Source organism: Macrosteles quadrilineatus, unplaced genomic scaffold (genome assembly GCF_028750875.1).
Source record: "Macrosteles quadrilineatus isolate MER2022 unplaced genomic scaffold, UCM_ALF_1.0 Scaffold_9__3_contigs__length_116548681, whole genome shotgun sequence".
In the NCBI taxonomy this organism is placed as follows: domain Eukaryota; kingdom Metazoa; phylum Arthropoda; class Insecta; order Hemiptera; family Cicadellidae; genus Macrosteles; species Macrosteles quadrilineatus.
The window spans coordinates 53,703,799-53,725,154 of record NW_026542602.1 but is presented as its reverse complement, the minus strand read 5'-3'; the positions used below and the strand labels follow the sequence as shown (position 1 = coordinate 53,725,154).

At 36.6% G+C, this 21,356-nt stretch overlaps 1 protein-coding gene across 2 annotated transcripts in view; it reads left to right on the top strand.

Annotated features, from left to right (window-relative positions):
- Positions 1–1,380: 1,380 nt before the first annotated feature.
- The window catches only part of LOC129002416 (alpha-amylase-like), a 32,636-nt gene continuing 12,660 nt past the window's right edge, over positions 1,381–21,356 (top strand). For both annotated transcript variants that reach the window (XM_054430197.1, XM_054430198.1), the window contains exons 1-7: positions 1,381–1,441; positions 3,066–3,239; positions 4,379–4,518; positions 6,851–7,025; positions 8,512–8,627; positions 11,764–11,894; positions 18,781–18,906. In XM_054430197.1, the coding sequence (XP_054286172.1) occupies positions 1,385–1,441; positions 3,066–3,239; positions 4,379–4,518; positions 6,851–7,025; positions 8,512–8,627; positions 11,764–11,894; positions 18,781–18,906 (919 nt within the window). In that variant the 5' untranslated portion in view covers positions 1,381–1,384. The remainder of the gene's footprint in view (positions 1,442–3,065; positions 3,240–4,378; positions 4,519–6,850; positions 7,026–8,511; positions 8,628–11,763; positions 11,895–18,780; positions 18,907–21,356) is intronic.

Here is a 21,356-nt window from a genome sequence, read left to right as displayed (position 1 = left end):
ATTACATTTAACAATTTTTACAAAAAACTCTCAAACTGCAGTGGTTTGTTGTGAGTTATACGGTTATACATAACTTAACTCAGAGTGATTAAATCATACAATTCTTCGTGCCGAGTAAGTTTAATCGGTTCTAGGCGTGATTAAATAGTTACCGGAGACGCAAGGGCGATTATACCTTTGATTACTAATCGCACTAACGAGTAACGAGATCAATGAGACGAGCAACAAAATAGAACATTTTCACTTAGTGGGCTGTACAATCGTCTAGTGCTCTGCGGCGTTAGACCTGGTCTGTCTGGTTACTACGCATGCGCACTCATCGGCGCGATGTCTGTAAAAAGCGTCGTTGTGCTTGCGTTCACCGACCTCCTTGTTATCATGTCTGCGCGATACTTGGGCTACCTTGGAATCCGGTGGTTGAAAAAATGCTGAGGTTAGACAATACTGGTTTTATAATGGGGTAGGCCTATGAAAATGTTTGGACGAGTGTTTCATGATGTTTTATCTCGGAAGAAATTATAGTTTTAGCGATTTTCCCATATAGGGAATATTACCGTAGGTCTCGTGTTGAGACCTAGAGCTGGGACCGATTTACTTTTTTGTTTTAATATCCCCAGAGGCTAAATCGCTAAATCACCAGCTGCATTTCTGTGTGTGTCCGATAGCACAGTTTTGTTTAAACGTGTTTAAACCTATGTTTATTCAAATTGGTTTTAAAGCTAAATTTTAGATTATAGGAACGGGGTTTTATGGTACCTATATAAAATGGGGGTTCCCATTCAATTTATTTGTACGCATCTTTTTAAAATAAAACAAGTTTAGTAGTCCTACTGTATAGTTAGTAATATGATGTAAATGTAAGGGGTTTTCGTTTTCATATTATTTGTTTGATTACAGTTAAGTACAGGGGGATCAATAACCATGGCTCGCTATAGCTTATTTCGATTGTAAAAGCAATCAAAAAATAAATATTATATTGTTAAATATTTATTTCACTGTTAAACCAGAGTTTACTAATAATTGCCTCAGTACTTCGGGCCCTTCGGGAATTAAGTTTTGGTAGGAGAGAGCCAAGTAAAATAATCGGTATTCGATCTGAACTATTGGAGGATTTGAAATTGTTTGAACCCAAGAAGGTTATGTTCTACTTCAGTTGATATTTTATTGTTATTCTGATGCTTGTTGGTTAAACAGGTAATAATTTATACACGTGTCGCCCTTTCGTTTGCTGAATTCGTGGAGTGTGAAGAAAATTGTCGGTAAAATCAACAAAATATCAACTCGCAGCATTTTTGTAATCATCCATCAAAATTTGTCATGTGATATCTGACAAGTAATGGCCAGATGGTTTAACAAATTACAGTTTATTTGTAGCAAGGCAAGTATGATGTTCACACCGCTGCAAATAGCTTTATCACAACTGACCTTGTTCTTATTATTGGTGAGTTTTAATCGATCTAGTTTCAACTTATATAACTTCATCAGATAAAATAATACCATTTTATACCTATACAGGGTGTCCTGTATACAGACTTGTTTACAGTAAACAGCCAAAATCCAGTTTTTCGGCAAATCTAGATGGTTTTATGGGTCAAAATAAACGAAGATCAAGAATAACAATTTTTGTTACATGCCTTGTTAGCGAGATATTCGCTACTGGTATTTTGTTTTTTAGTATTTAAAATGTATACCTCTAAATCTATTATAGAAATCTTTATGCAATTTGATTTAAAATATAAATTTAGCAATAGACTATTTTTGTAAAAAGGACATTTATAAAATGCCGGTATTTATGTGTTTCCAAATGACAGCTATTTTAATTACTAAACAATGGCTAGTTACGTATATAAAAAGAATTTCTAGAAAACTCTGCATTTAGCATTAAATTTCTTATCAAACACCTTCAAGTTAAATAAGATTGAACAAGAAATAGCTAAAGAATCACCACTTTCTAATTGTAAAATAAATAAAATCTGTTATATATCCTTTAATGAGGCTCAATGAGGTACAACTGGACTATCTTAGCTTCTTTTACCTCATTTTACAATTAAAATGGTGATTCTTCAGCTATTTCTCATTCAATTTTATTGAACTTGGTTTCATTTTATAGGAAATTTTATTTGCTAAATGAAGATGTTAATGGCATATTTCCATCAAACTATTATTACCATTATTCAATAATATAAGATATAAAAGTTAAAATGGTCACAATCTAGAAACCAAACAATAGGTATTTTTTAAATGGTTATTGTTTATGAAAACGTTTAAACTTATTGCTTATTTGAATCGTATGCCTAATTTCATAAAGGTACCTTTTATACTTTAACAGTACTTTTAATACTTTTCTTAATATTTTTACAGACAATGAACGGATGGTGTTTCATATTCAATAATATAAGATATAAAAGTTAAAATGGTCACAATCTAGAAACCAAACAAAAGGTATTTTTTTAATGATTATTGTTTATGAAAACGTTTAAACTTATTGCTTATTTGAATCGTGTATGCCTAATTTCATAAAGGTACCTTTTATATTTTAACGGTACTTTTAATACTTTTCTTAATATTTCTACAGACAATGAACGGATGGTGTTTTATATCTAAGGGAAGACCAAAAGAAAAAAGTAAATTGGTCCCGAGTCTAGATATTACCATCAGACCTAAGGATTTTTATAGTGTATTCCCTAAATGGGATATTCACTTATATTTCATGGTACAGTGTGTAAATTCAGTAACGAAACAAATATGTATTTTGTAAACCGAAATAGATAGAAATATTTTGTTTGTGGCATTTATTGTTAACAAAGGTTCCGCAATTTTTTACATAAATAATGTTTAACCCCCCTAAAGGGTAGGGGGTAGGGGGTGGATAACCAAGTTATAGTTCGGCCGCTTAGAAAACGACCTGCTCGCTAATGCTAAACCAATGCTGGAGGAGGTCGCTTTCTAAGCGGCCGAACTATATATACTATTTCTATCTATTTCGGTAAAAAAAAATACAGATTTGTTTCGTTACTTAATTTACACACCATATGGTAAATTCGCTAAAACCAAACATTTTACAGGCGGAGAAGATAAAATGTGAACCTGTGTATTTTGAAGAACCAGCCAATCCTCACCATCAGAAAACATTCGAACTGAAGCGTGGTGTCATCGCACATCTGTTCATGTGGCGATATTTAGATATAGCCAATGAATGTGAACAGTTTTTGTCCAAAAAAGGATTTGATGCTGTCCAAGTAAGTTTCTAATTCTAGCTCATATTCAAAACTTATATGGATCAAAATTTCTGACAGAAATATTTTTCCCTGGCCAACAAAACTTATTAGGCCTAATAAACTTTTTGTCAGACTAATCCTATCCTATAATACGAGCAATGCCTGTTTGTCTGTAATATCTCAAAATCCAACGGAAGGATTTGGGCTGAATTTTGGAATTACAGACGTATAACCCTATAAAACGTGATTGGCGAGAGCCACTACCTCAGGAAACTTCGTATTTCGCTACACAACTCATTTGAAAATCTAAAAATAAAGTGTTGGTTGAATAAAATAACGAGGAAAAGTAAGCAAAACACTTGTAGCATATGTTTATAACAAGCTATCCACAGTACTAGCGAATTACAAAATATAGTACAATGAAAAACATCAGTTGTATCTATTGAGCAAGGATTACACTAAAGATTTGATTGTTTGTGGATGCTCTAACTAAATGTATTTAACAAACTTATTGGTGGAACAGTAGGCCTATCGCAGGAACTGTGCATGGTGCTGAAAAAAAAGTAATTTGGTAAATAAAAGTCTGAGAATTGACTTATGGGGTTTTAGATCGGAAAATTAAAGGAGCAGAAATAGATTTGATCATATCATTACAACAATATTCCAAGTAAATTAATTACATTTGGGGGTTTTAATTTGCATAAAACTATTACCGTGTGCTAAAATCGCAATGAAAAAAGATACAGAATCTCAATTTCTTTAGAAGTAGTAGCACAAAAGCAAAAAATCTTTGTCACAGGCATTTGAAACTATTATGCTTTTGTTTATATCATACTTTTATCTGCTGTCATCAGTGAGCACTAAAACAATTCAACAATGGGTTTCAATGACTAGAGGGGAGACACATTTTGTGCACTTAAACTTAGTCAAGATCATAAAAGTGTATCTTATTTTTGTTTAAAATTGCACACTTTTACTGAGTACAACATTACAGAGTTGTTTCTTATTTCAGCAATTAGTATGAAATGTGTCCGTTTACGATATTGTTTTAACGATTAAGCCCAATTAACCGAGCAAGGTTCGGTCATCCGGTACTTTCATGTAAAAAGAGTAAATAATCCTCTCATTTTCTTTAATTAGTTTCTCCGCCATTGTTACAGATCTCCCCCCCTACAGACCATGTTGAGGCAGCTGGGCTAATGAATAGGTACCAAGTAGTCTCGTATCAGCTGATCAACCGGTTAGGCAGCGAGCACCAGCTGAGAGATATGGTTAATAGATGCAACAGTGTTGGTGTTAGGTCAGTATTTCTCTGGTTTACAAAAGGAAAACCCACAAAACACTAGGATATTAAAAATAACATTAAAATAAATAAATGACTCCGGCTTTAAACTAATTTATAGAGCTTCAAAATTCATCGTTTTAAAATAGTTAATACATCTACAAGTAACTAAACTCATTGAGGGTTCATTTGGAAACACAAGGACTTTGGAAATTCCGAATGCGCTAAGGGAACTTGAATCTTGTATGCAGATTGAGTCTTTGCTTTCAATCAAAGCACCATGCTTCATAATGAGATTGTTCAAACCGACGAGATAATTGCCCCAGGGTGGAGTCCTAAACTTTATAGCAGTTGACAATAAAAACTCTGAATGAAGATGCCACAAACTGTGTTTTGCCTTATGCTATATTGATGATGTGGCAATCCTTTTGGTTGGTAATTTCAACGGAGCAATCATCAAAGCAGTTGGAATTTAAAGACTTATTTAATAGTATATTACGTAACTAGTCCTGAAAATAAGTGTTTACCGGACGAGTGTGGTCGTTCCCGTGCGAGACGAAGTCGAGTACGGGATTACCATACGAGCCCGGTACACACATTTTGGACGAGTTACGTACGATAGTTTACGCCATACTACTTAATCCGTACAAATCCTTATATATTTCCACCAACTAAAGGACTAAAAATCACTAGTCATAACCTCTGAGAGAGGTTATGTTTTTGTTTATAACCACTAATTGCCACGAAAATACAGTATAATCAGCTGATTGGTGTCCGGTAAAACTCATTGCAGAACAGTGTTACGTAATGAAACCCCATTTGAATAAGCTGGTGGCAAACAGCTGTTTTCTGGACTAAATCCAGCGTGGAAAGTTCATCAAAATAATGTAGTGTGGCGTAAAGTTACGCCAAAACTCCAGATTTGTGCGATTTTTGTCACATTTCCTCCGAATGTTTGCTAGATAGGTATATGTACCGATTCGTTTAGAGATTACGTAATATTTTAAATAAGAAACCTTTGTTTGGATAAAGGTGGTTTCTTGAAACTTTCATTATTAAAAGTTGCTTACAAATAATGATATTAATGGGAAATAACTTTGATTTTCAAAAACTTAAAAACCAAGGGAGATTAATAACTTCGGTACTGCACCACATCAAGTAAAAGTTTTTTTGAACAAACCATAGTGAGTTTTAAAGCTTTACGTTGTTAACGTTACATGTTACATATTTTGTGACCTGTGTATTTATTTATTTATTTGCCAACGTATTAACACCTATAATACAGTTTGATTAGAAGGACAGTTTGAATTGGTCGTAAGTACTATATAGTTCTTTTCTTCAATGTAAACGTTGGTTTTTGGTACTGCTACTTCTCCTTAGAGCCGGTGGTAGCAGTAAGAATTATTTTTACGTACAAACACATCACTATTTACAACTATAGTTATCGTTAGTGCTTCACCTTATTTCTTATTAAATTTAATTGATGTCTTAATGTATAATTTTTGGCGTTTTCTGTCTGGTCTCTAAAATGTTGGTTTATACTATGAAAATGATAAAACATTAGTGAAAGATTTTTTTAGCAAACCATCATGAACTTTTAAAGCTTGGCGTTGTTAACGTATAAATGGTTTGTGGACTGTGTATTTATTTACTTATTTATATATTTGCCAACGGATTTACGCCAATTTTACAGTTTGATTAGGCCTAAAAATGATTATCATAACATTTTGATGACACTATCAAAACTTTCAAATAATTATTTTGTTCGTATTTTGCTTTGGTTAAAGCGTAGCAAATCCCCTAATTCAATTCTGTATTTGTGTGTGTAGTTATGTTGTTAACGCATTAATGTCCTTATTTCTCAGTGTTTCGTGGAGGAAAAGACAAGAGCACCTTTAATAATGAAAATTTCAACCCGAATAAAGTGTGCAGTAGTGAGGTTGAGGTAGTATTTTAACTACTTTTTACCGGTGTGAAAAGTAACTTTCAATTACAAGCCTACCTTAGGGCTATGCCTCATAGATCTATAAAGCAATTCCTTTTATCATTGGATATAAAATATGGACTAACACGATCGGGTGACATTTAATTGCGAAGCATTCGTTTTGGCTTTGAAACTGTCAGATATTGTATTTGCGAAGGTTTATTTGTATTCCTATACAGTAATAGTTTTGCCAGCATATCTGGAAAAATGCACACTAAATATGCAAACCAACTGCTGTTCTGAATATAAGGTTTCAACTTACTACAATATTCCCGTACGTAGAACGGGCAAACAGCTAGTAGGTAAATAAAATGAGGGTTCTTTGTAAAAACAGAAAAAAACAACAAATCTCTTTTGCTTATACAGGGTGTTTGCCAATGTTGTATTCAACCATATGACGATAATGAAGGAAAATCTAGTTGGCACGGGAGGTTCATCTGTTTACCCTAAAGAAATGTATTACCCAGGTGTACCATACACAAAAGAAGACTTCCATCCACCCTGTGATATACCAGAGGATAAACCGGTAAATGCAAAACAGGTATGTTCAGACATAGACATATTTTATGTACACAAAACGTTCTTTATAAAGTAAATTTCATACACAAGAACATGTGTTTCATCATAGTGATGTATTTTATAGTAAAATTAATAGTTAAAATAATTCAAATAAACTCAAGTAGGATATCAGAGTTTGTATCTACACTATAGGGTTCTCCAAATATTTATCCAGTGAATAGTAGGCTTTATAAATTATTTTATCTGTTATTTGATCTTTGAATTGAGAAGCATTTACATTTTATAGATACAGGGGTAACTCATTGTACAATCTTAGACCCAAGTCCCATATATTGAGGGCTGTTCCTAAATATTGTCAACTTGTTATGTGGTAATCTGAAATTATATTTATTCCTTTATGTGTAAATTTTACTTCATCTGACAAATGTTCTCTAGTGTTATATATGCAATTTAGAATTTCATTTATGTATAACCAAAAAATGGTGTGAATTCTAAGATTTTTAAACAGGTTTTTACATGATTTTCTCCTTCTTGATTTGGTTAAGATTTTAATGATTTTTCTCTGTATAATTAGTAGGGGTTTGACCTCCGTTGACACTCTCCACAGTACGATTCCATACCTCAATATGGATTCAATGTATCCATAGTAAAATGTGATACATGTATCCTGGGGTACTTACACAGTTTATCAGGCGAAAGAAAGCAAAAGAATTTATCTTAGTTTCCCTTTTATCTTATCCATGTGAATCTTCAAATTAATATGAATATCAAGTAATATACACCCAAAAATCTATAAGATTCTACTAAATTTTGAATTTTATCAAGAATTACACTGTTTTTTTAAAGAAAATTTAATTATATAAGTTTTGTCAATATTTAGCTTTAACCCATTGTCTGAAAACCAATTTTTCATACAATCCAAAGTGTTTTCCATTGATACAATTCACTAATTCAGTTATTTACTGAGTCCTTTCTTATGATATTGCTGTTGTATCATCAGCAAATAAGATTAAATCCCTGCCAATAGCTTTTGGAAGATCATTATAATAAAGATCAGGACAACGTACAGTTAAAAACCGCACAGTTATTTTTTTTAGTAGGTAGTGTAAAGAAGAGCATTGGGGCTTTCACACTGTACATTTACGGTTACAGCAGAAACGCGTCTTGCAGCCACCCACTGTCATTGAACCGGACGGTTGTCGCGGTGTGGCCGTGCATAAGTGGCGCATGTTAAATGCAAGAGCTCATACCTCACGGTTTCAAACGGAAGCCAACCGTTCAGTGCAAATAGATTAGCGGTTTCAAGGTTTATCTTTTATACGTTAACGATACGGTGGCGGAAACTGTATAGTGTGAAAGGAGCGTAATGCTCTTCTTGTCACCAATAACAAATTTACCTGTACAGTTTTTAACGTATGCTTGTATTGCTGGATCTAAAGTAACGATAATTAATATTTTTACATTAAGAATTCATATAGCCTAGTTGACTTTTATTCTTGCTTGTTTAGATGAGAGAGTGTCAAAAATTTGGTATGAATGACTTGGACCAGTCTCGTGAATCAGTAAGGGAGAAGATTGTGCATCATTTGAACCACTTGATAGAAATTGGTGTAGCTGGTTTTAGGTAAAAACTGGTTTTACTTTTAGCTTTCACACACATAACCCAAACGTAATCTTAGGTACAATTAGTGATGTGGGCCGGGTAAATACCCAGTGGGTACGGTATTTATGAACGCAGAGGATACGCGTCCGGTATTAGGCAAAACGGCAGATACTGTCATAACCTAACCTAACTCACCAATCTTGCTGATAATGAAAAAATTGAGTGAAGGTTAAATTTTGTTCACAAAATAAAATTATAAATGCATCAAATTCTAACAAAAGAGTTACAGTTAAGAAGAAATGGCATTACAAGCAATAGCAAAATATTTGACAGAAAGTCAGTGTCACCGATGGGATTCGATCTGAATACCCCTTGGACATCAGCCAAGTTCTCTATCCACTACACTACAAACACCGATGGCTGCACTTTGTATCGTTGCGGTAATGGTGTTCCGGGCCCCCATAACCCGGTGACGTCACTGCCGGACGCCTAAAACACACGACCGGTTACCGGAAACGTATCCTCTGCGATTTATAAATGGGTATTACCCCAGGACATATAAACAAGTGTAGAACGAGAGTTATTAATTTTGTATTAGTGTGATTTAAACCTTTTACAGAGTTTTAAGTAACTTATTAACTCATCAGCAATGTGTTTTGCCAGCTGGGGCTTAACCGGCTTAGAACTTCGACCACACTTTACACACTGACAGAGAACAGACGGAGGAGACCAGACAGATGGTAGACGAGTTAGCTTAGTTCCTCACCAGCACCGAGAGCGATTATTTCGAGAAGTATTCTCAAGTCCTGAGATCGTGATTGTCCATTTTTGGGGAAGCGTAATTAACTTGTGTGATACTTCATATATAAAGTCTTTGATTTAATACACACTATACACTATAGAAGGGGCGGTGACAGGGCTCCGTGCGATGATCCAAATTCCTGGTAGACCGTATCGACGAGTGTCGTCTGCAACGAGCAGTGCACACGTAAACGGCAACGACAGGTTTCACTGCAATGAGCGGGAAACCGATACAACATAGTGACAGGGGTCCGTGCAATGAGCTGGATTCCCAGACGAAAGGGATCTGTGTGAGAAACCAGATGCCCAGACGACAGCGGCAGCTGATGGGACGTACCGGTAAGACGTACTCCAGTAGCAACGGCGGGAGTTACAACAGACCCAGCCTGCAACCGGGCCAGGTGAGGCCGGATGAGCCCCAGCCGACGAGAGGAGGGATGGAATGAGCATCAGCCGGCGGCTGTGACAGGAGGGCGGCCGTCAGAACACCTAACAGACCTCAGCGAACCCAAGCACCTGGCAGAATGTCGTGTGCTGAACACGAAAACGTTTTCGGGGGTGGCGACTAGTGTCCATGGAAGGCCACCACGTCTCACTGTGGTGCAAGGGGCAGTGACAGGTCCGTGAGGATTAATCCGGATCACGCCAACATCTTTGTGATGAACCAGATGCTCGAGATCGCCGACGCGGTAAACGGTAAACCTCAGCTAATGCAACGGCCCGGTTGAGTGTGATGTGAACATTACTCGCGAATCCTGGAGTACTGATTTGAGTTTTATTAAAAGAAACAATGGGGTACATCTACACATATATGTCGGGTGCAGGAATGCAATTTGTGAGGAAGTTTCCTCCAGAACACTAGGCCGTATCAAGGGTGCTAAGGGTCAATAAGTGAGAGACTGGGTATCTTACACTTCCATTTTATTCCATGATTTAGGCCTATCCTAACACATATGTTTCTATGTACAATTGTAAATACAATCTTGATCCTGGGTCCGTAGTCCTCCTACCAGACAGTGTATTAGGTCTCTTGTTCAGGGTCTGGCAGAGGTTGGATCAGTTCTTGCGTACGTCCTTACTGGTCCCGTGGTCTACAACCCTCCTAAAATATATCCGTGTGGGTCCGCAGTCTAGATCCTTGGTACCTTCACCCCGGAATCCTCAGTCCCCTAGCTGCTACTCTCCACTGGAGACGGTTCTGGCTTTCCTGTACAGAAGTCAAGCTGGGCCAGTTTAATGTGCTACTGCTCTCCACTGGAGACGGTACTGGCGTCACTTGCTCAGAAGATAGCACTCTCTAGGCAGTCTACTCGGTCTGCAGTCCGACGTAAACTCCGTCAACAATTAACGTATACCTATGTATATGCTTTCAAGGTAGTGGGGGACTCCAAAGTCCTCCCCTCCATCTTCGACTACGGACCCCGCGAGGTAGCCCGCGGGCTCAACACGCCCGTCCAGCGGTACCCGTAGCTCAACACGCCCATCAGCTGTACCACGGGTCCAACACGCCCATGCGAGGGTGCCGGGGGCTCAACACGCCCGTCCGACAGTGCCGGGAGCTCAGCACACCCGTCCGACAGTGCCGGGGGCTCAACATGCCCGTCCGATGGTGCTGGTGGCTCAACACGCCCATTAGGTAGCCCGCGGGCTCAACACGCCCATGCGGGGGTGCCAGGGGCTCAACACGCCCGTCCGACGGTGCCGGGGGCTCAACACACCTGTCCGACGGTGCCGGGGGCTCAACATGCCCGTCCGACGGTGCTGGTGGCTCAACACGCCCATGCGGAGGTGCCGTGGGTTCAACACACCCGTCCGACGGTACCCGGGGCTCAGCACGCCCTTCAGGTGTCTCACGGGCTCAACATGCCCGTCCGACGGTGCCGGGGGCTTAACAGTCAACACGCCCGTCCGGCGGGGTCAGGCCGGAGGCCCAACTGACTTCTCAATGCCAAACACCCTTGTCTTATACCCCGATCGGTACCCAAGTGGTGGGGGGTGTGTACCTTACCCCCCCTCCCTATCGGAGCATCTTTCCCCTACTTTGGAGTCATTCTTGTGCCTCCGAGTACTTTTGTAGCTTTAACCTCAAAATTATCTAGGGAGTCAAAAACACTTCTTTACAAATTTATGATTGAAGGATTATTATTGAATTATGGCAGTTTTTTACAAAATGTAAATTCAGTTTTTTTGTCGACATGAGCATACACAGTAGTTTGTAATTTAATAATTCTAGACTTAATAATTCTTTCAATAATCAGAACTGTTCTTGAAAACGTTATAGAAGAAAAATACTATATTAATGAAGCATACGTTTAAACTGTTTACATGATGATGATATTATTTACAAATATTCCAGCATAGATTCCGCCATTAACATGCACCCTGATGATTTGTCAGTGATCTACCAGAGAGTAAATCATCTCAACACAGAACACGGCTTCCCTGCAGAAACTAGACCTATGATATACCAGGATGTCTTAATTTTGGGTTCGTAATGTTGTTTGAAATTTAATTATATTTAACTTATTCCAGGGGCGGATCCAGAACAGAGTTTTAGGGGGAGAATTTAAGATAATGTTACTCTTCCAAATAATGTCTATTAAATCAGGAGTTCCTTTTATAAAGCGTTTATAATTACCTTCCATATTAGATAAAAAAGAACCAGACTGTGGGAAATTCATACGTTAGTTACATATGAAATAGAATAATAATAATAATAATAATATCAAACATAGTAATAGTAAAAGTTTTATTGCTTTGACAATATAAAAAAATGCACGACACACATTGCCTAAAAACACTTTTAAAATACAATTCTATGACTTCCACTTTTAGCAAAACGATCATCAAGTTTCATAGGGTCAACTGATCAACATCTATATATTTGTGAATATTTTACAAATCTAACCCTACCAGTCTATTCTCTCTCATTGTTGACCTTGATAGGTTTTTATGAGCCGCAGCATAGAAAAAGACCCTTCTGAGCTAACAGAACCACTGTAGGCAAAACCTTGTAGGTAATTGATGGTCGTCTAGCATCTAGCAGTCAGGAGGCGCAGGAATGTACGAGAAGCAGCGCAGTGCTCAGTGTTACTCACCAAACGAGAAACTACACATTTCACAAAAAAATGCAGACAGTATTTTTAAAACTGCAACACTACAATCCCAGCCAAATCTTTCATTCTTAAAAAAGAAAATAATTTACTTCTATCCTGTCGAACTATATTTTAAATCTATGACTAGTTCAAATTTATAATCAGCTCTTGGCCTGGAGTCATTTTGTAGAATTTTTTATAATTTATTTTTATTTGGGGGGGGGGGGGGTTAAATTTCACTCCCAGCTTGGATCCGCCCCTGACTTATACAATTGTCGATCTCTGATATATGTAGCATACAAAGTCAATTGTTTCTAAATTATCAAAGCACATAAACCAGGTGTAGCGGTACTGGGCTCATCGATTTGAGGCTCAATTAAATTCAGAGATTTCTTGTGCGTGCTACCATTCTAAGTCAGAATATTTTATTCAACTTAACTAAATATCTGAGCCAAGCCACATCTATATCACAGCCATTTTGATGATCTAAATTTATTAATGCATTCAACCAATCTATATAAATAAAATTAGAGTTTTGTCTGTACATTGCTCAGAATTATATATTTTTATGTTATTTTTACGTCTTATACATTAAATAAGCAGAAACGAGTCTTATCTCAATTTCTGTCTGTCTGTCTGTCTGTCTGTCTGTCTGTCTTTCCCTTTGTCTGTAACACTCAAGATGGCATTTTACGCAATCTTCTCCTGGAAAATGAGAGTACCTATCAAGATCCAAGTCATTTTAATGTATTCACTGGATTGGCGAGATTGTCTTTAGCCATTAAAATATGGCCTTACTACTTTGTAAATAATATTACCAACGTTCAAAAATGCAGTTTTGTGAGATTTATGTCAAGTTTTCGTCCAATTTTTATTGCATAATCATCTATGAAATAACGAACAGCTGTTCGGATCAAGATTATTTTTCCTAGCTGTCACTGATATGTTTACAAATGTTGTTTACAAATACCGCAACCTTTTTCAATCACGTTTTGAATGCAAATCCCAACCAAGTGAGATTAAAAACGTTTTTCTTACATAACGGATTTAATTAATCGAAAGTGCAATAATATAGTGTAATAGTGTAACCGTAAATGAAATTAAATAACTATGCATCATCCAGTTCAGGAACCAGAGATTCTTTGTGTATAAATTGTTCTTGAGTTTTGATAACCAGAAAGAAGACCTTGAATCAGTGTTGTATACGGCTGGGAAACTTCAATTTAATAATGATCGTCGCCAATAGCTTAGAAACATGGTTTCCACTCATTGACGGCGCTTCAATGGCGGTTGTGTAAAGTGTAAAGTAAAAAATCACAACTGCAGTGGGTGATTGTAACAGAGGTTTACGGATGATGCTAAGCTCGCTTTTCTAATGTGTTATTTTCTGTTCCTACCATTGACTATATATATACAGGGTGAATAAAAAGTCAAGACCCCCCCCTCTAATATTTTCCCAAGTAAATATACAGAGATATCCTTTTGGTGGTCGAGCAATCTTAGCAGGAAGTTTCATTTTATCATTTTGAAATTTTTGAGTGTCCCCCCAAAAGGGGGGATTTGGGGGGCAACTCAAATATTTTAAATGTAAACCCCCTTCAAGTGACACCTCATTTTGAAGTGTTTACGAAAACTTAAAGAATGGTGAAAACTAGAGGTCGCTATCTCTTCTCTATCCAAAATGGTAGCCCGTCAAATGTTGTGGAAAATCAATGGTAAAATTGTTAATATTGGCTGTCATTTTGGATAGAGAAGAGATAGCGAGCTCTGGTTTTCACCATTCTTTAAGTTTGTTTAAACACTTCAAAATGAGGTGTCACTTGATAGGGGTTTCTATTGAAACATTTTTAGTTGTCCCCCGAATCCCCCCTTTTGGGGGACACTCAAAAATTTTAAATGTAAACTCCCTTCAAGTGACACCTCATTTTGAAGTGTTTACAAAAACTTAAAGAATGGTGAAAACCAGAGCTCGCTATCTCTTCTCTATCCAAAATGGCAGCCAATATTGACAATTTTACCGTTGATTTTCCACAACATTTGACGGGCTGCCATTTTGGATAGGGAAGAGATAGCGACCTCTAGTTTTCACCGTTCTTTAAGTTTTTGCAAACACTTCAAAATGAGGTGTCACTTGGAGGGGGTTTTACGTTTAAAATATTTGAGTTGCCCCCCAAATCCCCCCTTTTGGGGGGACACTCAAAAATTTCAAAATGATAAAATGAAACTTCCTGCTAAGATTGCTCGACCACCAAAAGGATATCTCCGTATATTTACTTGGAAAAATATTAGATGGGGGGGTCTTGACTTTTTATTCACCCTGTATATAGTCAATAGTACCTACTCACCGTGTGATGCAATCGCTGGACCATACAGCCAATAGGCCCATAGCCCATCTCTTGGGTATACGTACGCCTACCCAATTATTCATAACAACCTTTTCCACGACGATCCTTGATACCGGTACTTTTCCCTAGAATACACGACCTACCTACTTAAGAAATACAATTACAAACGTCCAAAAACCCAACGTTGTGTGATTTTTGTCACATTTCCTTCTAATGTTAATAGATAGCCTTTACCAATCATTGTTTAGAGGATGCGTAATCTATTAAATAACAAAAAGTTGTTTGGGTAAGGTTGTTTTTTTTTTCAAACTGACACCGATAAATTACATTAAAAGTTGTTTACAAATAAAGCAATTAATGGGAAATAACTTTGATTGCCGTTTTAAAACATTTTACGAGACAATCCAAAACCAAGAGATCAATAACCTCGGGACTTGATTAAGTCATATAATTGGTCGGCTGTAGGCCTACTATAGTTCTCAACTGTGAACTTTGGTTTTTGGTACCGGTTCTATTCCTTAGAACCGTTGGTATTGTTGGTAGCAGCAAGAATCATTTTTAAGTTTCAACACATCACTGTACTTTACAAAAATTAGTTATCGTTGGTGTTGCACCTTATTTATTATTACAGGCGTATTCAATTTAATTGATGTCTTAACTGTACAATTTTTGCTTTTTCTTTCTTGATTCCAAAATGTTAGTTTATGCTAAGAAAACGATAAAACTTAACGCATTTTAGTAAAACATTCATTCAGAAAACCAACATGAACTATTTAAACGCTTTACGTTGTTTATGTATCAATAGTTCGTGGCCTATTTTGGTAATTTGTATTATAAATCACCAATCTAAATCGTCTATAGTACTTCATTTCATATAGTAAGCCGTCATTTCGGGTCATCATCGGTCCAAGCAAATATAAATTGTTATGATGAAATTTGATGACATTATCAAAGATTTCAGATACTAATTGTATAAGTACTTTGCTATGCTTAAAACGTAGCAAATTCCCCCTAATTAAGTTCTGTATTTTTGTGTGTATGTCTGTTGGTAACGCATTAATGTCCTTATTTCTCAGTGTTTCACGGAAAGGACAAAAGCACCTTTATAATAAAAATGTCAACCCGAATAAAGTGTTAAATTGTGAGGTTGAAGTAAATAAACCTTAAATACTTTTGATAATTGTGGAAAGTAACTTTGAAAATATGCAAACCCAACTTCTGTTCTTAATAATAAGGTTTCAACTGACTACACTAAGATCCCCGTGCGTAGAACGGGCACACAGCTAGTTATACTAATAAATGAGAATAAGCTAAAAAACTCCCTTCGCGCCTTATGGGCCCGAATGGTACGGTTATCTCAGTTTTCATAATATAAATATTTAATTAATGATAGAATCCCTAGCCCCTTAGTCCCCTCCCTTTACTGAAAAGAATTAGAACATGATTAACATAAATGTAATAATTAAACTTAACACTATAACTTATAGGTCTCATTCCCATTCCTCGACGACGTAATCTCTCCAGTGGTTCCAGGCGACGACTGCCCTTCTTCTACCCCTTCCCTACTCCCTCCAGTGTACGCGACTAAAGCGGATTGAACCGGTTGATAGCAGCGCGGCAACCTCCCCGGCTTGAAAAAATTTTTTTAGGTCAGACTAATCCTCATTTTATAATTTGTGACTTACAATCAAACCACAATCTTATGTACCAAATGGCAAATTTTTTAGAAGCACGGTTTAGTAACCCTACCAATAATTTGGAGAATGTGATATTAATGTTTATTTGGTTTTAGCGAATTTCCCATATAGGGAATAAGCTATTACCGTAGTACTCATGGTAAGACCTGGACCGATTTACTTTTTCTTTTTGAGGTCCCTAGAGGCCAAAAACACCATCCGTTCAAATTCATATATATATATATGTGAGGCGAAAAAGAAAAAGGGGCCTCTTCGCGGCAATTTACGATTTACTTTACACCTACTTTATATGATTTATGCATAACGAAAGTCTGTAAAAGTATAAAAATGTATGTAAACACTAGCTATTAATATACCCCAGAGAACCATTCTTAACACCCAACTTGCCTTTACAGTTGATTTTTCAAAAATCATTACAATTTACTTCACAATCTAGGTAGGTTGAACTTTACTTGTCATGGATTCATCGCAATTGCCCAGAACCAAGTGTTGTATATTCACCACTTCAATACCTATTGTCAAACTGATATGAAATGTTTGTGCTATGTTAGGGGATAATGTATTTGTTTATATACTTAAATATCACTTCGGTCCTATTAGTGGTTATACCGTAATTGTTGTCACAATCTTTTTCGGTCCTTTTCATAAGTGCCGTTTTACATATGAAAACGGCACTTACTCGAGTTTCGTATAGTCCTTTTTTCTGGAACTTACTACATATTCCGAATACAGAACTAAATGTAGGTTCCGTTTCATATACAGAAGTGGCACTTACCTCTTTTCTGTATACCATATAATTTAATACTTATTCATTATAGCCATCGTTTAAACCTAAAAAAAAAAAACAATATTGTATACTATAGCATTTTTGTACAATCAAAGGTTTCAGATAAAATTAAAAAATAACTGTACATTTAAAATCCCCATGTTATTTTAATGGAGAAAAAGAAAGCTGTGGAAGTTTGATTGTTTATGGATATTATATTTTGATCAGAATTTGGCAAATTTATTTATTTTATCCTATACTATTAACATTTGATGAAAAGAAATTTAAGTACACCTAAGTAGGTCTACTTGTTAAATCTAATTTTATTTAAAGAGGAATAAATATGACTTGTCTATATAAAATTATTTTTGTTAAAATCCAATCAGACAAATTGAAATTCGCTTGCTAAGCAGGTTTGTTGTGGCAGTGGTATCTTTGACCATATTTGTAACTTTGTAAGCCTTAACGGTAAAAAGATTGTACAGGGTGGCCCAATAAATAGGTACTCATCATTTCACGGCAATTATTGATTGTTTATTGGCTGTACAATCTTATTCCATCTTAAAACGAAGTGCTCTACATGTTTTCCACAATTGTTTATTACATATTCCATTCCTCTGCATGTTTTCAACCATTCCTGAACATTGTTGTGGAGTAATGTAATCTATCGCTAATATAGGGGTTAATAAAAATATTACATATGGTTTCCCCAAGTAAGCCTAGAACAAGCCTTCAAACACAACTTCAAATGTTAATTTAGTTGGATGGTCTCAAAGCAAACATGTTTGTTTTATTATTCAAAATGGGTCAATAAAGGTCCAAACGAGATGTTAAGGCTTTTAGTATACGATTCAGGCTAGTGTCGTCATTGGATTATATTATTCGATCTATACCGTTTCTGTTCTAATATCCGTGGAATAATGCTATCAGCTGTATCTTGATCTACTTCATTCAAAAGTCACCAGCTGATCTTATGCCTTTGTTTATGAGTCAAATACTGCTTCCATAAGGATTACATTGAAACTTTAAGGGCCCGTGGGGCGGATTCCTAAGAGATATGTTTGACGCCATATCGATGTTGGCACTCACCGATGTGGTCTTTATCACCATGCAAAATTTGAAAACGATTGCTTCAGCCGTCTAGGAGGAGTTTGCGTATTACGAAATGCATAAGAGTCGACGTATAAGAGCTTCGCTCAATTATAAAATTATAAGCAGCAGTTTAGATGAGTACCTTTTTTGGGCTACGCTGTATAATACCATAGATAATACTAAGGTAATACTATGATAGATAATACTAAAGTAATACTATGATAGATAATACTAAAGTAATACTATGATAGATAATACTAAATTAATACTATGATACTTAATACTAAAGTAATAAATTGATGAATGCCACCTTCAACGAGAGCAGATGTGAAAATCAAACTGATATTATGATGATGTTTATCAATGATGTGTTCACAGATGGCACCGAGCCAGTAAAGTATGAGGAGTACACCCCACTAGGATTAGTCATGGACTACAAGTTTGGCCGTCAGTTGGGAAAGTTTTTCCTAAGCGAAAAAAATCTCAACTATCTCGAGAACTTTGGTTTGTTTAGTTTAGTTTAAACAGTAGTATGTTAATATACTGGCTGAGTAGTCAAAAAATGCTTGCCTAACAATCAAAATGTCGCCTGTTCAATCCTGAGAGCTTTTTTATAACTCGTAACTGGACCCGATCATTATGGGTTTATCTATCATTTATCCCGATCATTCTTTAACTGTCTTCGATTGGGCTTTAAATAAATGATCCTGACTGATGAAACAGCCGTTCTTAGTCAGTAACATCCTTCATCCTTCACTCATATTTTGGTTTAAAATACACACCTAGGTGACGTCCACAGATAATGATAGTATGTTAAAATTTAAAAAAATACCAATAGCTGTTAGAAGATAAGGCCTGTTGACTCTGCCGTGGACATGCAGACGTCTGCAGACTTATTCAGTGTTAAGGCCCCAGGCACGATACGAGCGGTGAGCGTTGAGCGGCATGCGAGCGTCACCAGAGCGTCGAGGGTGGTCACGATACAAGCTGCATTAAGAGCGCCTGTTTGAGCTACTTGTACTTTTTGCTTGAAAACTGTCCCTAAAAATACCATATTTTGATGGATATTATTTTATTAATTTAGCTGACATGTCAAACGCTGCTCCCGCTTCATCTCACAGCTTCCTTGTTAACTTAGTGTTCATGAAGTTGTTGTCTTTATCATTCCATAATTATGAACAACACAGAACCTCACATATCAATTTTCAATTTGACTATCACTAAGCTTTTTTCAAAGCAATAATGTATTTTTTCTTAAGTTTGGCCAGAGGCCCACTTGGTCCTATCTCCTCTGACATCTTAAACTAGACTGAAAACCATGGGAAGAAGCATGACTCATCTGAGCGTTGTACAAAAAGTAATCTGCAGGACTGCTTTCGACGCTTAACAGCACCGCTGACTGCCGCTCGCCGCTCAGGTCTATCGTAACACCCCTCTTCAAATTTGCACGGCAACATATGGGGCACAATTGCAGATGCTGGTTTTGTGCCCGGGGCATAATACGTTGCCCGTGCACTGTTCACACCTCCGCTACGTCTGGCGGCTACGTAGCCGATGTGTTACAGACACTTTTTCCCCTGCCCCGTCCCACCAGTGCCATATACTCCATCCTTTTCATATAGACGAAAAGGGTTTTTTTTTGTATAAGAAGTGTATAAATTGTTTTTAAGAAATAAAATTCATTTGAGAAACTTCTTCTTCAATATTAATTGAATGTTTCCATTTTTTAGGTTTTTGGGATACTGAACACAACATGCTAAGTATATGGAGTATATGGCGCTGGTGGGACGGGGCAGGTGAAAAGAGAAAAGCGAAGGGAGTTTATAGATTTTAAATAGTTTTTGTAACTTTTTGGATCCTTCCTTATTACTTATTACAAATAGATGGATTTGAATTCGCAACAACTGCTCACGTCTGCCACATAACTTTTCTTTTATTTATTTGATTTAACGGTTTTTACGTAACAATAAACGATCAGTCATCATAGAGCTTAAACCAGCACCAAAAGCAAACAATTGTTAACTATTTATCCATTTTGACACAATAACAATGTGATCAAATTAATATGACAGTGTGAATGGCAAAACATGTTTGTAATATTTTACACAATATTATGTTTTTCATCATCTATGTATTATAATTAACTAGCGTTGCCCGCAGGCTTTGCCCTGTTTGACTTCTGGTATTAATAAAATTATTAATTACCATACCGGGTTGGGTGGCATTTTGAGTGACTTTTCATGGTTACTTCGAAGAACAACATTGGACTTACAGTAATAAGCTGTCAGAGAGTATTTGGGCCCAAGGAGAGTATTCAAATTAAAATGACTATCTCCTGGTTTTGGATCTATTCATGAAAAAAATCAGCTCAATTGGTCAAGTAGTTTTCACGTTATTGACATACAGTAGACTCCCTCTTATCCAGACTCCTCGGGACCGAGGCCAGTCCGGATAACGGTTTTTCCCGTTAAACCGACGTCCCCAAAACCTCGTTAAAACGGACCATTTAAATGCATACTCTATACAGTATTTGACTTAAAATTAGGAGAGCATTGTATTTAGACATGTAATCACTGGTCTCAAATCTTTCCCACAAGAACAGTCGTTTCAGTACCGCCCACTTTCTGCCGATCTAGTCCGGTTAAACCGATGTGCTGATAACAATTATCCGGATAAAGAGATGTGACTTCTACCGATTGTAGTCCGGTCAAACCGATGTCCGGTTAAAAGGTGTCCGTGAAATAAAATCAAGAACTAAGTTAAACTCATTTAATCATAGAACAAAACATAACATTATTTGTTTACATGTTCATAATAAACATAAAACCAAATTATCAGCTGATTCCAATATATTACACTTTTCCCTCCTCATCGTCTACCGCACCTTCTCTTCTTCGCAGTTGATCCGAATGTTTTCTTTTTATCACTCCACCACACATGACTTCATACGAGTA